Source organism: Podarcis liolepis (genome assembly GCF_965112155.1).
Source record: "Podarcis liolepis genome assembly, chromosome: 4".
Taxonomy (NCBI): Eukaryota; Metazoa; Chordata; class Lepidosauria; order Squamata; family Lacertidae; genus Podarcis; species Podarcis liolepis.
In genome coordinates this window covers 96,731,525-96,748,230 of record NC_139558.1, presented here as the reverse complement: position 1 = coordinate 96,748,230, position 16,706 = coordinate 96,731,525, and the positions used below count along the sequence as shown (strand labels likewise).

Below are 16,706 nucleotides of genomic sequence, written 5' to 3'. Positions count from 1 at the left end.
AACATTCTCCTTTCCCTTCCTCCCCCACAACAAACACTCTGTGAGGTGAGTGTGGCTGAGAGACTTCAGAGAAGTGTGACTAGCCCAAGGTCACCCAGCAGCTGCATGTGGAGGAGCGGGGAATCGAACCCGGTTCACCAGATTACGAGTCCACCGCTCTTAACCACTACACCACACTGGCTCTGCCAGTGAGAACTCAGAGAGAACTCAGGTGGGGTGTTCTCACATTCTGCGACCCTGAAGAAGTGGCACCCCAGTCCCCCGTTTCCGTAGGACTCCTTTGGGCAGGCAAACAAATCATCCTCAAATTTATGACCCAGCGAGTCCCAGGGCAGGTTACAACAATTTGAAATTGAAAACAAATGATAATTCTGGGAATAAGGTGGGCCACACATCTCATGTGTCAAATGACGGGGGGAAGAGGGGTCTGCGTCAAACATTGCCAGCCTGGTAGCTTTCATATGCTTTGGACGACAATTCCCAGCGTGGCCAAAATATCCGAAGGGCACCAGCTTGATGATGGAACATAAGCAGATTAGTTGCTGGCATCCGTCTGCAATGGAGTGCACTTCTGGGGGTGAGGTCAAACTGCTGCATTAGCAGGACTGAATTGATCCACTACTCCCGAGGCACAAGCCTGGGCTGCCCAGACAACAAGACCCCCCTCTCAGCCTCGCTGATGTGACCCAAAGGAAAGCAGAGCAATGCGCTTGGCACCAGCTTGGCTGCGGGAATTGCTGGAAGGAGACGTACAAGGCGCCACCCAACTGTCTTAGGGGTTTGACTCCAGATTTGTGTAGGGTTTATTCCATGGCCTTTTCTGCTCCCAAAGATGTCCCTCAAGGCAGCAGAGGTTTAGGATCAGAGCTTTCCTTCTCCTAGATCAGCGCTCCCTTCCCAGGTTAAGGTAAAGGGACCCCTGACCATTAGGTCCAGTCGTGGCTGACTCTGAGGTTGCTGCGCTCATCTCGCTTTATTGGCCGAGGGAGCCGGCGTACAGCTTCCGGGTCATGTGGCCAGCATGACTAAGCCGCTTCTGGCGAACCAGAGCAGCGCACGGAAACGCCGTTTACCTTCCCGCCGGAGTGGTACCTATTTATCTACTTGCACTCTGACGTGCTTTCGAACTGCTAGGTTGGCAGGAGCAGGGAGCGAGAAACGGGAGCTCACCCCGTCGCGGGAATTCAAGCCACCGACCTTCTGATCATCAAGTCCTAGGCTCTGTGGTTTAACCCACAGCACCACCTGCATCCCCTTCCCTGGTGGATGAGCCCTAATAATAAGCAGCTACCTTTTAAGGCCATTGTTCTGTCTTCATCCAATTTGTCTACACTGCCCAGCAGTGGTCCTCTGGGATTTTAGACAGGGGATGGTTCCATCCCTACCTGCCGATGCCAGGAATTGAACCTGTGACCTTCTATGGGGAAAACAGATGCTCTACCACTGAGCTATAGCTCTTCCCCAACCTAAAGGACCCTTCTAGCAGCAGTGTGTGCTAGAGATGGCCATAAGTTCAGTGGTGGAGGCACTAGACCTGCATGCAGAAGGTGCCTGGTTCAAACCCTTGCATCTCCAGCTGCGGCCAGGGGTCTTCCCTGTCTGAAATCCTGATGCTGCCAGCCAGTGTATGCAATGCTGCACTAGATGGACCAGCAGTCTGACTTGGTATATGCCCCTTTCCGATGTTTCGAGGTTAATTTCCCCACCTTTCATTTCCACCCATGAATTTTCACAGGTGCCCCCATCTCTTAACAAAAATATCCTGGTGTTTCTGTCCTCCTCCCCACCAAAACAACTCAGTGCTGTTTTTCAGAATAGGCTAAAATGGCTTTGAATGAATGAACAGGGACTGGGCTGCCGGAGAACTGTGACAGCTAAGGGCATCTGTGACGGCTGCTTCGGGGACGGCCGCAGCAGGGGACTTTTTCAGTCCGGAAAATCTCAGCACAAACATGTTTCTGGCAAAGGCAGCTCAGCTGGCCCCACTGCAACTTCTGCCCCGCTGGGAAAGGAGGAAGCGAAGCGCTCAGAGCAGCAGCCACTTCTCCTCCCCGGAGGAAAGAAAACGAGCCAAAAGCAGCAGGTATAGAAGCTAGCAGGAAGATGATGCTCCCCCTTCTGACCTGAACTCACAGCATCCAATGTCTTAGGACCGTATGGTCACCAGCTTCTCAATAATGTTTTTATAAGAGGTCGCCAATTCCCCTTTCTAAAAAAACCAGATTATTGTCAACCTGACAACTGCCATCTGTTCCCGTGGGCTTCTTTCTTACTGTTACGACTTCCAACTGATTCTTTTCTTCCTCGGCTACTCTTCCACATTTTTGCAAACGTGATCCTCTGCGGTGTTAAAGTCCATAGTGCTTGAACGGGATTAAATAGGTTGCTGGGATAGCTCAGTTCGTACAGAGTGCAACTCTTAATCTCAGGGTTGTGAGTTCAAGACACACTTTGCGCAAAAGATCCCTGCATTGCAGGGGGTTGAATGAGATGACCATCGTGGTCTCTTCCAACTCTACAGTTCTATGATTCTAATATTATTTATTGGATTGCTCACATTGGTTAATTGATCCATTGCCATGTTCGCTGAACAATCTCCAATCACATACTTAATTTTATCATTCAATATTAAAAGGTAAAGTTAAAGGGACCCCTGACCGTTAGGTCCAGTCGTGGACGACTCTGGGGTTGCATGCTCATCTCGCTCTATAGGCTGAGGGAGCCGGCGTTTGTCCGCAGACAGCTTCCGGGTCATGTGGCCAGCATGACTAAGCAGCCTCTGGCAAACCAGAGCAGCGCACGGAAACGCCGTTTACCTTACCGCCGGAGCAGTACCTATTTATCTACTTGCTTTCAAACTAACTGCTAAGTGGGCAGGAGCAGGGACTGAGCAACGGGAGCTCACCCCGTTGCAAGGATTCGAACCGCTGACCTTCTGATCGGCAAGCCCTAGGCTCTGTGGTTTAGACCACAGCGCCACCCGCTATTACCCTATATTACCCTATTCCAAAAATGTCTAAACGTGGCCACTCCTGTTCCAGCCAGCTAGTCAGCCAGCCATGCCCCCTTCTGCCATACTCCAGTCTACCTCCAAAGTTTTTTGTTCCCTCCCCATTAACAGTCAGGCCTGATCCAACGGGCTCTTATGTTCTTAATCAAAGTCCACTAAAGTTGGAGGCTGCATCAAGTTAAGAAGATCTTCCCGTCTCCTGAAGAGATTATCCTTTGTTATTGCGCAAAGCTACTATCCTACTTAGGAGCTGGTGAAACTACTGGTGGGGAAAATAAGACACACATTTTGTGGGGAAACCACTGGTCTTCAGAAGCTGCTAAAAAAATGCTCCTCTCAACTTATGAACTGTGGTTTAATTTTAAAAGACAGTTTGGGCCAACATGAGATGTGTACATTTCTTGCTCAAGAGAATGTTAATCAGGGACGCCATTGTTCTCCAAGTAAATCGTCTCCCCCCCCCTTTTTTTTTTAGTGCATGTAACTTGCATAGTAACAGCAGACATTCTCTGAGGCTCTTTATGCGGCCAAAACTGCATCATCCACACACTAGAAGGAGGCATCAACAGATATGATATACAAAAACTAAAATTTGGGGGGGGGGGGACTTGGATATGTGCAAAGCATACAGATATGAACTTCAGGCCTTTTTGTGGTTGGGATTCAGTGTTGCAGAGGCAGGCAGACTTGAGGCTTGTGGAATTCGCTTTATTTTATTTTTTTTATTAGACACTCAAGATTCACCAAATGGAAGTCAGATGCCAAAGACAGGCACTGAATTCCTAACCGAGTACTGGACACAGTACTCCAGGTGAGGTCTGACCAGAGCAGAATACAGTGGCACTATTACTTCCCTTGATCTAGATGCTATACTCCTATTGATGAGGCCCAGAATTGCATTGGCTTTTTTAGCTGCCGCGTCACACTGTTGGCTCATGTCAAGTTTGTGGTCAACCAAGACTCCTAGATCCTTTTCACATGTACTGCTCTCAAGCCAGGTGTCACCCATCTTGTATTTGTGCCTCTCATTTTTTTTGCCCAAGTGCAATACTTTACATTTCTCCCTGTTAAAATTCATCTTGTTTGTTTTTGCCCAGTTCTCTAATCTGTCAAGGTCGTTTTGAAGTGTGATCCTGTCCTCTGGGGTGTTAGCCACCCCTCCCAGTTTGGTGTCATCTGCAAATTTGATCAGGATGCCCTTGAATTCCTATGCTTCAGGTTACATACGCTTCAGCTTACATACGCTTCAGGTTACAGACTCCGCTAACCCAGAAATAGTACCTCAGGTTAAGAACTTTGCTTCAGGATGAGAACAGAAATCGTGCTCCGGCGGCACAGCGGCAGCAGGAGGCCCCATTAGCTAAAGTGGTGCTTCAGGTTAAGAACAGTTTCAGGTTAAGAACAGACCTCCGGTAACGAATTAAGTAATTAACCCGAGGTACCACTGTATTCCAATCAGGTTTTGTCCCTAACCAAGCCTGAGCACAAGAGCCCTTCTCTCGTCCTACAGTTTCCAGGAACTGGCATTCAAAAACATTACTGCCTCCAGCCTTATGTGTAGAACATAGCAATCACAGCTAGTGGCCATCAATAGCCCTCTCCTCCTTGAATTTGTCCAATCCTCTTTTAAAGCCACCCAAGCTGCAGCCACCACTGCTTCCTGTGGCAGAGAGTTCCACAGTTTAACGATGCACTTCATAAATAAGTGATTTCTTTCATCTGCCCTGAATCTTGTACGCGTGACCTTCCCTCTTAGAAAAAAACTGTGAATACCTGTCCAGATAGTTGACAATGTTGGGGTTCTTGTTTTCCCTCATGACGAGAATTTCATTAATTATCAGCTCCTTCTTGGGCTGTTGCTGCAAGTTCATCTGCTTAATTGCAACCTGAAATGAGGGCGGGGAACAGGGAAGAGGAATAATTACAATTAAGTCTCTAGCTGTCTGAAGCTGGGTCTAATTTAAGTTTCCAACTCTTGTGCCCTTTGTCACAATTCCGAATTGGAGCGAATTGGGGAGCAGGGGTCGAGAAGTGAGGCTCAAAATCAAAGCCAGAACACCTCTCATTTAGTGAAACAGCTCCAGTATCCCCATAACACTTACCTCCTGTCCTGTAGCTACATCGATCGCCGTGTAAACTGTCCCTGAAGCTCTGAAAGGAAGGACAACCCGTTAAGGCATGCTTTTATTGTAAATGTTCAATAAATAAATGTTCATAAATGCACAAGGTAAAACACACGTATACACAAGTATATAAATTCCACATCTGAAATAGTAAAGGTAAAGGTAAAGGTACCCCTGCCTGTACGGGCCAGTCGCGACCGACTCTAGGGTTGCGCGCTCATCTCTCTCAAGAGGCCGGGAGCCGGCGCCGTCCGAAGACACTTCCGGTTCATGTGGCCAGCGTGACGAAGCTGCTCTAGCGAGCCAGCACCAGCGCAGCACACGGAAACGCCATTTACCTTCCCGCTAGAAAGCGGTACCTATTTATCTACTTGCACTTAGGGGTGCTTTCGAACTGCTAGGTGGGCAGGAGCTGGGACCGAATGATGGGAGCTCACCCCACCGCGGGGATTCAAACCGCCGACCTTACGATCAGCAAGTCCTAGGCACTGAGGTTTTACCCACAGCGCCACCCATGTCCCATATCTGAAATAGTACAGGAAAGCAATCCTGAAGCCATCTTGATTCTTCATGACCCCAAATATTTCCTTTGCAGAAGGAAATATCTTTGAGAAACCTTTCCCCTTAGTTCTTTTCACTTACAAATCATACAAATCCTGTCTTAAGGGCATATTTTCTGTATGAATAGGGTAAGGCCTGTGTGACCTACTTACTGTCTCAAAAGAATGGCCAGGCAACCCAGGTAATGCAATCGTTAAAACATTATCAGGTCACCTTGACAGACAGGAGAGAAGCTGCCTCTTTCTGTGATGTATAAACGGTGCTTTTTGGGTGGTCTTTAGCCAAGGGGTTGGGCAACACCTAAAATAATTAAAGGTTCCTGTGCACTTTGTTCTTTGGCTTCACCTCCTTGCAAGGGGTGTGTGTGTCTCTGCTGGAACCTAAAAATAAAGATCTCCCTTTCTTCCACTGGATCCTGCCTCCATACATTATTCTCTGACCGATCGTGGACTTTTTGTTGTTGTTTGTCGTGTCCGACTCTTTGTGACCCCATGGACCAGAGCACGCCAAACACTCCTGTCTTCCACTGCCTCCCGCAGTTTGGTCAAATTCATTTTAGCAGCTTTGAGAATACTGTCCAACCATCTTGTCCTCTGTCGTCCCCTTCTCCTTGTGCCCTCCATCTTTCCCAACATCAGGGTCTTTTCCAGGGAGTCTTCTCTTCTCATGAGGTGGCCAAAGTATTGGAGCCTCAGCTTCAGGATCTGTCCTTCCAGTGAGCACTCAGGGTTGATTTCCTTAAGAATAGAGAGGTTTGATCTTCTTGCAGTCCACGGGACTCTCAAGAGTCTCCTCCAGCACCATAATTCAAAAGCATCAATTCTTCAGCGATCAGCCTTCTTTATGGTCCAGCTCTCACTTCCATACATCACTACTGGGAAAACCATAGCTTTGAATTATGGTGTTGGAGGAGACTCTTGAGATGCAAGAAGATCAAATCGATCCATTCTTAATGAAATCAGCCCAGAGTGCTCACTGGAAGGACAGATCCTGAAGCTGAGGCTCCAAGACTTTGGCCACCTCATGAGAAGAGAAGACTCCCTGGAAAAGACCCTGATGTTGGGAAAGATGGAGGGCACAAGGAGAAGGGGACGACAGAGGACGAGATGGTTGGACAGTGTTCTCGAAGCTACCAGCATGAGTTTGACCAAACTGCGGGAGGCAGTGGAAGACAGGAGTGCCTGGCGTGCTCTGGTCCAGGGGGTCACAAAGAGTCGGACACGACTAAACGACTAAACAACCACAACACCTTAGCACTGTCTGCACGGACTGGCAGTGGCTCTCTAAGGTTGCAAGCGGGGAATGGTCCTATCTGGAGATGCTATAGGGGGTTGTACCAGGGACTTTCTGTGCATAAAGCAGATATTCTGCAACTAAGCTATAGGCCTTCAGGGGAAGTTAGCCTGTTACAAGCCAAACTCAGCTAAAAACAACCACAGATAGAGGAGAGTTTGGAAAAAGAATAGCTCAAGTTAAGTGGCCTGCAAGCAACTTAGGTAAGCAAAAGCTTGGTAGTCAGTAGGAGGAAGCCAAGGTTAGTCATTCCAGCAGAGCTTCAGAATTCTTGGATTTTTCACTGAGGCTTTGTTTCTATTTGGCGGCATGACTGCACAGCAAGAGGCAATTGGTTGTATGGCGCCATGACATCATTCTGGTCTCACGACCATCACTAATGGGTTGGGATCATGCTGGGAGGGAAAGTTAGCAGCCCCAGAATAGACCATAGAGAAGGTGAACACAATAGCTGTGAGAGTCAAGAGCGTTTGTGCGCGCACACACACACAAAAGGAATATTGTGCGCACCTTTTCATCCTCACTGTCTTAGAGGCAAACATTCAGCTAATTTTAACATGCTTAAGCTTGACTTTCTCTGAACTGCTCTCTGCAAATGCTTGCCAGCTCATTTCACGTGACATCAAGGCAAACGCTCGCCTCGGCTGAAGATTTTCACAGCTCGGACCGTGAGTCAACCTCTTCACCAAGCCCCCATAGGTAAACAGGCGCGGTGCAGAGGCCTCGCCGTGCGGAGACTGACTTCCACGACGTGGCACAGCTTCTGATTGGCTGCAGGAAGCAGGACACCTCTGGGCACCGCCTCTTCCTTCCCGCTAAGGTGGCCAAGTGGGAGGAAGCAGCAGAGCAGGAAGGAAGCGGGAGCAGCATGGAGGCTGCCTCCGCCGCCCAGGCCAACGGCAAGGGCTCTGTGCCCCGCAGAGACAGAGGATGCCGACACTGCCGAAGACGAGGCAGCGTCAGCAGCTGCGGCGTGAGTGGCATATGCGGGGGGGCCTTTCGGGAGGCGGGGTGCTTTCGGGAGGCGGTGGGTCCAGCCCCCCACAAGGTCTGAGGGACAGTGGACCGGCCCCCTCCTGAAAAAGTTTGCTGACCCCTGCTCTAAACTAATGTTCAAAATCTGGGCTCGTCTTATACACAGATAGTATCTCCCCACATTTTCTTAAATCGGAGTCCCCACAAAATAGGGGGCATCTTATACATGGGGGCGTCTTATAGACGGGAAAATACGGTATTTGCTTTGGTTTCTTTAAAACTGCTGTTTTCTACTGGAAGATGTGTGTGGATTTGAGTCAATCAAATCAGCTATGACTGCTTTTTCACAGCTCAGCAGCTGGAGAGCGTGAGACACTTAATCTCAGGGTTGTGGGTTCGAAACCTACATTGGGGGGGAAAGATTCCTGCACTGCAGGGGGTTGGACTGGATGACCTTAGGGGTCCCTTCCAGAGCTACAATCCTATGATTTTATAGAACTGTAGAGTCATCTCGTCACACCTAATCAAACTGGGAAACAGCCCAGGGATTTTTAAATTTTAATAAGTCACAATTGGGATTCAGTAATACGCCATCACAACTGGTCGCTATGCTCTAGCAAAGGATAAAATGCATTTTGAGAAATTCCAGATCCATGCTCATTTCATGCTGAAGGCAAAAGAGGTGAAGGAAGCCAGAGACCATATACTAACCCTTGCCCGATCTTCTCAAAACTTGTATATTTCTTCTTGGGGTCACCCACACTCACAATACCTCCTTCCAAAAAAAAAGAAGGAAAAGAAAAATTAGGATAAAATGAAAGAGCTTTGGAAGGCCGCTCAGCTCTCCTGAACAAACAAATTTAAAAGCAAGCATGACAGAATCTGAGCTGATCAGAGCTCCTTGCAAGACCTCAGACCCCTGGGAATGCAATTAGCTTTGCTAAGCAGATAAACTAAGGACACGTTCACCTGGTGCCATCTCTGTTACCTCTTAGGCACTGGGCATAACCATTTCTGTTGTCTTGTGATTTAAAGTTCCCAGGTATTCAGGAATATTGCTTTAGCTGTCAGCTGATACATTAACCACTGTGGTGTTTTGCTGCTTTTGTCCTTTATATGAGATGCCTTCAGGGTGCCTGCATCAAATTTTCAGGAGCTCGTCCTACACTCGAGTAGGACCCTGGCAGAGACACATGCCCGACTGACATGTTCCCTCCCTCCTGGTCAATCGTTCAGGAGCTTCAAAAGCTTTCTTCTGCCCGAACATCCCAGCGACCGATGCCAATCGACACCGGCACGCTTAGGGATTCGCAGAGTTTTCGCAGCTTGCATGACAGACCTCAGCAACTCAGCATTTTGGCTAATCTACTTTATTTACACATAAACACACACGGAGCACTGCAACATGGCTCCCTCTCTCTCTCTCTAGCATCAGACAGCAAAGAGAAAAAGAACAAAGGACAATAGTCCCACTTCACGGAACACAGCAACAGAAACATCCTGTCTCCATCACTTCCCACTTTGTGGAGTCAAAATATACCACGTCATGTGATAGGCAAAAATCCCATGACTGCAATCGTGGAGCAGGAATTCTAACACAAATATGCATTATATACAGGGTATATAAGTTCTATATGAGTCCCATGCTGATCCCAATCCACTACAACTAAGACATATGAACAGAAATTATAAGATATATTTCACAGATGGAAGAGATGGCCCTTGCGACTCTACAATTCTGCGATACCGAGCAAGTCCTCTGTGGGCTGTTTTTGGTGGGGGACGCTCTAAAGGTTGTTGATTACCTTACTGACCCTAGGCTTCGTCAAAGTCTGCAAATACAGTGGTACCTTGGTTCTCAAAGGCCTTGGTACTCAAACAACTCGCAACCCAAACACTGCAAACTCTAAGTGTTCTGATTTGCGGACATTTTTCAGAAGCCGAACGTGCTCCGTTTTGAGTGTTACGCTTCCGATTTGAGTGCCACACTTCCGTTTTGAGTGTTACGCTAAGGTCTGTCTGTTTTTGCTATTTATTTTGTGTTTTTGAGGATCTTTTTTGTTTTTGTGACTGTGTGGAACCCAGTTCAGCTACTGATTGATTGAATGTGTGACCGCAGTACATTGTTTATTGCTTTCATTTTATGGATCAATGGTCTCGTTCAATAATGAAATTCATGTTAAACCCCTGACCATTAGGTCCAGTCATAGCCGACTCTGGGGTTGTTGCACTCATCTTGCTTTATTGGCCGAGGGAGCCGGTGTACAGCTTCCAGGTCATGTGGCCAGCATGACTAAGCCGCTTCTGGTGAACCACAGCAGCGCACGGAAACACCGTTTACCTTCCTGCCGGAGCGGTACCTATTTATCTACTTGCACTTTGGCGTGCTTTCGAACTGCTAGGTGGGCAGGAGCAGGGACTGAGAAATAGGAGCTCACCCTGTCGCAGGGATTCGAACCGCCGTCCTTCTGTTTGGCAAGTCCTAGGCTCTGTGGTTTAACCCACAGCGCCACCCGCTTAAAATTCATGTTCAGTTGCTGTTTTAGGGGTCTTTTTTGAAAGTCTGGAACGGATTAATCCATTCTGCATTACTTTCTATGGGAAAACGTGCCTTGGTTTTGGAACGCTTTGGTTTTGGAACAGACTTCCGGAACGGATTAAGTTTGAGAACCATGGTTCCACTGTACTTCCCTCTTGCGCATGGGCATGAATGCATTTTGGCGTCATAAGGAACAGCACTCACTGTCCAGACATCTGAAATAGAGGGAATGTCGCGTGAAGGACAGGTCTACCAGCAGGCTAAACAGAATGCCCACGTTGGGCCATAGCATGCTTTCCAAAATATATAGCTTCAAGGAGTGGGGTGTGGGTCAGAGGACAGGCAGCAATGAGAAGGCTGTTGCATTCACACACGACCAGAATGCTTTCTCGAAGCGTCCGGTTCGCCACTTTTGGAAAACAGGATGGCTTTGTTCCCATCCAACAGGGCCGCTCTTGCGTTCAAAATGTTTTTGCATTCCCCAGCAAGGCTAGAATACAGCCTCACACATCCCAGGGTTTTGAAACTGAAAGGAGTTTCTAGGGTAGCTCTGACATTCACACCTAACACAGAAACACACACAGAGAGAGAGCATCTCTCCTCCTTTGAAGAAGCTGAACCCACCAGCTGACACCACTGTGAGAGGATTCAGAAAGCTGGGGGTTTTTGAAGAACGAAAACATCTCTTCGGTGTCGTGAAAGCGCTAAATTTTGCACAAGGTGGAGCCTGGGGAGAATGTGTGTGTGTGTGTGTGTGTGTGTGTGACAGAGATTGAGAGAGAAGAGTGCAGTTGTGAAGTGGCGACAACCTCACAGTGTGAGGTGACCTGAAATATATCCATTTCCCTGAGGTCCCATTTGAAAAACCCAGCAGTGAGAAGACGTACTTAATTTCTCCAAGATTTCCTCGTCTGTCATTTTGGGTTTCTTTTTCTGCTTCTCCGTACTCCTCGCCAACGTGTCTGGAGGGGTCGTGCTGTTTTCGGAAGGCGATGGGATCGGAGAGGTGGCCACGTCTCGGGTCGGGGCTGGAGGAAGGGGTTCGATCACCGACCGGGTGTATATCTGCAGGGAGGGGAGGTAGAATATATATGTAAATAAAGGTAAAGGGACCCCTGACCATTAGGTCCAGTCGTGGCCGACTCTGGGGTTGCGGCGCTCATCTCGCTTTATTGGCCGAGGGAGCTGGCATACAGCTTCCAGGTCATGTGGCCAGCAGGACCAAGCCGCTTCTGGCGAACCAGAGCAGCACACGTTGAGAAAGCCTGGTTGAGAAAGCCTGCTCTAGGGTTTCTCAAACTTGGGTTTCCAGCCGTTGTTGGACTACAGCTCCCATCATCCCTAGCTAGCAGGACCAGTGGTCAGGGACGATGGGAATCGTAGTCCAAAAACAGCCGGAGACCCAAGTTTGAGGCATCTGGCTAGCCAACGACTGAATAACATAATTCTGCACTTTTAAGCAGTGAAGCAGGGCCTCAGGGATGGTATTGGGCAGAGTTCAAATCCCTACTCATAATTTATCTAATAATAATTTTTTATTATCATGGTTACGTTCATGCAATGGATAGGGGCCTGCCCTTCACCAGACAACATTATATTTGCGGGGCAGAAGACACCCGAATCAATTCTCCGAAGGTGCTCAGACGCTTTGAGACTTCGACTTACGGACTTCGTGTGCTCGGGCCGGGGAGCGATGACCGGGGGAGGGGCAGCATCGTCTTCATCATCTTCGTCCTCCGACACAGGGGGGACGGCGGGGGTCTCAGATACCGCCTTCACATTCTGCATGGAAAGGAGAGGCGCTTAGGAGGCAGGGAAATGAAACCACAGCAAGCTCTCAATTCACGCACATTTACCGTATTTTTCGCTCTATAGGACGCACTTTTCCCCCTCCAAAAATTAAGGGGAAATGTGTGTGCGTCCTATGGAGCGAATGCAGGCTCCTTCTGCTGCGCTCCTCAGGCTTCAGGTTCCTTTAGCTGAAGCCGGGAGAGCAAGACTCTCCTGGCTTCAGCCAAAGGAACCCGAAGCCTTTGGAGCGCAGCGCGAGGTCCCACTGCGCTCCAAAGGCTTCAGCCACGCACCCGCCTGGAAGCCGGAGGAGGAACAGAAGGGTCTCCACTCGCTGTCTTGGCTTGTGCCATGGCCGCACGCAACCCCTCCAGTGGGGAGAGGTTGTGCGCAGCCTGTACGCTGCTCTTTGGGGCTGGGGGGGGGAGTAAGATTTTTTTTTCTTGATTTCCCCCTCTAAAAACTAGGTGCGCCCTATGGTCCGGTGCGCCCTATGGAGCAAAAAATACGGTAACTTGTGCGCCTTGAGTTTCACACACTTGGCAAAACAAATTTAAGAATATTATAAAAGGGACGGGCATTTGGGGGGAAAAGACTTTGGCAAGCCCACCCACCGTTCAATCTAATGTGTTTGGATTAGACGCAATTTTCGCTGCAGGCATGGTCCCCAAAACCTATGTGTAAGTTGTGGGTTTAGTGTATCTGGATGGGAATGTATAGCAGGCCATGAGTTGAAGAAAATGTTTAAATTAACATTTGTAAAAAAAAAGAAAAAAAAGAAGCATTTTGGGTTAGGGATTGTAGGAAAAGACCTGCCAAGGAAAATCAAGAACATATTTATGTATGCGACAACAGTCTTAATAGCACAAGAATGGAAGAATGAAGAAACCCCAACAAAAGAACAGTGGCAGGAGAAATTGATGGACTATGCGGAACTGGCAAAACTGACGTACAAACTGCATGATAAGGACAACTGTTTTGCCAAGGAAAGCCAAACTTTCCTCCTAATCTGTTTTTCTCCTGCTGGCAAACTTCAGCCGGCCTGTTTTCTTTCTTCCTCCTAAAAAGAAGACACTTTAAAAAAAAGAAAGGAGGTGGGGGGAGACTGCGGATCTTGAAGGAAGTAATGTTTAGAATCGTAGAATTGGAAGGGAACATGAGGGTCATCTAGTCTAACCCCCTGCAATGTAGGAATCTTTTGCCCAACGTGGGATTCGAACCCACAACCCTGAGATTAAGAGAACTGGGCTCTACCGACGATGTCACAAAAGCTAATGTATTTCAGGTCAATTTACTAGATCATGGGTGGGGGACGTTCCTGAGCCCAAGAGCCACATTCTCTATTGAGAAGCCTTCCGGGGGCCGCATGCCAATGGTGGGCGGGGCCAGAGGGAAAACATGGGCGGGACTATGGATGTCATTTCGTACAGCTGGCTGCATTCCAGGCAGGCAGAAGTCAGAGATCCACAGAGGCAAGCAAGCAAGCCGGAAGCATTATCAGCATAGTTGACAAGAGAACAGGATGGTCCATTGAAAGGGGTCTGGGTTTGAGAGACGGCGCATTGTGCTGCACAGCTGCAGTTTGCCCACCCACACGTAGATGGTAGGAAAGTAGAGTGCTAATGTTGCAGATCTGCATCCTATAAGGTAAAAAGGTAAAGGACCCCTGGATAGTGAAGTCCAGCCAAACATGACTATGGGGTTATGGCGCTCATCTCGCTTTCAGGCCGAGGGAGCCGGTGTTTGTCCGCAGACAGCTTTCCCGGTCATGTGGCCAGCAGGACTAAACCACTTCTGGCGCAACGGGACACCGTGACAGAAACCAGAGCTCACGGAAACGCCGTTTACCTTCCTGCCACATTGGTACCTATTTATCTACTGGAACTGGTGTGCTTTCGAACTGCTAGGTTGGCAGGAGCTGGGTTAGAGAACTGCCAAATCTTCTGATCAGCAAGCCCAAGAGGCTCAGTGGTTTAGACCACAGCGCCACCCGCGTCCCTATCCCATCCTATCCTATCCTATCAGGTGGTCAAAGCTCAAGGTGCCTTGGTGGAATGCGACACAGAAATCTTTCAGGTAACTCATATGAATCTAAGCATGGGTGATTCAAGAATTATCTTAAAAGAGGCCGTCACCTAGAATGGACTGAGCAAAGAAGATACTCACGCTTAATATTTTGGTGGCAGCAAAGGTGGTCTTGGAAAAAAGGGACAGTATCTGTGTCTTCTATAAAGAATCACAGAACTGTGGATTGGGAAGGGACCCTGAGGGTCATCTAGTCCAACCCCACTGCAGTGCAGGAATTTCGACTAAAGCAACCATGACAGATGGCCACCCAACCTCTGCTTAAAAACCTTCAAGGAAGGAGAATCCACAATCTCCAGATTTTTCCACAAGGAATGACTTTTGGCAGCTCGTGAAACTGCATGTATGGATAAGGGTATAAATTGGGCATATTAAAGAAAGAGACATGCTTTTGAATTATGGTGCTGGAGGAGACTCTTGAGAGTCCCATGGACTGCAAGAAGATCAAACCTCTCCATTCTGAAGGAAATCAGCCCGGAGTGCTCACTGGAAGGACAGATCCTGAAGCTGAGGCTCCAATACTTTGGCCACCTCATGAGAAGAGAAGATTCCCTGGAAAAGACCCTGGTGCTGGGAAAGATGGAGGGCACAAGGAGAAGGGGACGACAGAGGACGAGATGGTTGGACAGTTTTCTCGAAGCTACCAGCATGAGTTTGACCAAACTGCGGGAGGCAGTGGAGGACAGGAGTGCCTGGCGTGCTCTGGTCCATGGGGTCACGAAAAGTCAGACATGACTAAACGACTAATCAACAACAACAACAACAAAGAAAGAGACACGTCGGCCAATTAAAATATTCAAAGAAAAGGCAACCATTTGCAATGTTTTGTAATCAGACCCATACTTCCAAAAGGCTTAACTTTTCCCTAACTTCAGGTGGTTATTATAATTTATAAACAGCCATTTATTTTTAAAACAGAAGCGCAGGGGGCGAGGGGAGGGAAGAGACCGTTTGCCACCGCCGCGCTTGAGAGCGAAGCGATTTCCCCCAGACTCGCTCTTTAGAAAAACCACCAGACGACATCAAAGGCAGTTCGTTGGCACAGCAACGTGCTCTTGCCATGCTAACGAAGGACACTTTGGCCGACGGCCCACGCCAACTGCTTTGATTGCTCTGGTTATCAAAACACTCGCTGGGCACTTTCTCGCTCGCTCTCCCCGGACTTCTTTTGTTCGCGAAGCACTGCTGTCTCACCTGCTCGGTAATAAGAACGCCACATGCCTTTTGTACCTGACAAATAAAACGCATCCCAGTAGTGATGTATGGAAGTGAGAGTTGGACCACTTCCATTGCCGAAGAATTGATGCTTCTGAATTATGGAGCTGGGGGAGACTCTTGAGAGTCCCATGGACGGCAAGAAGATCAAACCTCTCCATCCTTAAGGAAATCAGCCCTGAGTGCTCACTGGAAGGACAGATCCTGAAGCTGAGGCTCCAAGACTTTGGCCACCTCATGAGAAGAGAAGACTCCCTGGAAAAGACCCTGATGTTGGGAAAGATGGAGGGCACAAGGAGAAGGGGACGACAGAGGACGAGATGGTTGGACAGTGTTCTCGAAGCTACCAGCATGAGTTTGACCCAACTGCGAGAGGCAGTGGAGGACAGGAGTGCCTGGCGTGCTGTGGTCCATGGGGTCATGAAGAGTCGGACACGACTAAACAACTAAACAACAATAAAACGCTTATTCTTGTAGATGGGCCAGGTGGAAAGATGTCGCCTCTACTGAAGTCTTGAAAAGAGTTTTGAAGGTGGCAGAAAGTGTCTGGGCAACTTCTCGCACCTCCCTGCTCCTGCAGAAAACTCATTTCTGGAACACTTGGGGAAGACAGGGAGAAGTTAAAACTTCCCTCAGTCCCTGATAAACCCACATTTTTAAGGAGGGCTTTGATCCTATATCTCTGCTGCCTTGCAGGATATTGTAGAATCATGGAATTGTAGAGTCGGAAGGGACCCTGAGGTTCATCTAATCCAGGGGTCAGCAAACCTTTTCAGCAGGGGGCCAGTCCACTGTCCCTCAGACCTTGTGGGGGGCCGGACTATATATTTTTTTGGGGGGGATGAACGAATTCCTATGCCCCACAAATAGCCCAGAGATGCATTTTAAATAAAAGGACACATTCTACTCATGTAAAAACACGCTGATTCCTGGCCCGTCTGTGGGACGGATTGAGATTGGGCGATTGGGCCGGATTGGGCCAGATCCAGCCCCCAGGCCTTAGTTTGCCTACCCATGATCTATTCCAACCTCCTGGAGTGTGGGAATCGCAACTAAATAACTGGTGACAGATGGCCATCCAACCTCTGCTTAAAAAGCTCCGCGGAAGGAGAGT

The 16,706-nt window shown here is 48.6% G+C and overlaps 1 protein-coding gene across 2 annotated transcripts in view; it reads right to left on the bottom strand.

The window, feature by feature from the left end:
* PAK1 (p21 (RAC1) activated kinase 1) overlaps nt 1-16,706 on the bottom strand; it is a 101,063-nt gene that overhangs the window by 8,780 nt on the left and 75,577 nt on the right. For both annotated transcript variants that reach the window (XM_083499710.1, XM_083499711.1), the window contains 5 exons: nt 12,167-12,283; nt 11,389-11,566; nt 8,674-8,737; nt 5,113-5,161; nt 4,784-4,896 (listed from right to left, as the gene is read on the bottom strand). In XM_083499710.1, coding sequence (XP_083355836.1) covers nt 4,784-4,896; nt 5,113-5,161; nt 8,674-8,737; nt 11,389-11,566; nt 12,167-12,283 — 521 coding nt within the window. The remainder of the gene's footprint in view (nt 1-4,783; nt 4,897-5,112; nt 5,162-8,673; nt 8,738-11,388; nt 11,567-12,166; nt 12,284-16,706) is intronic.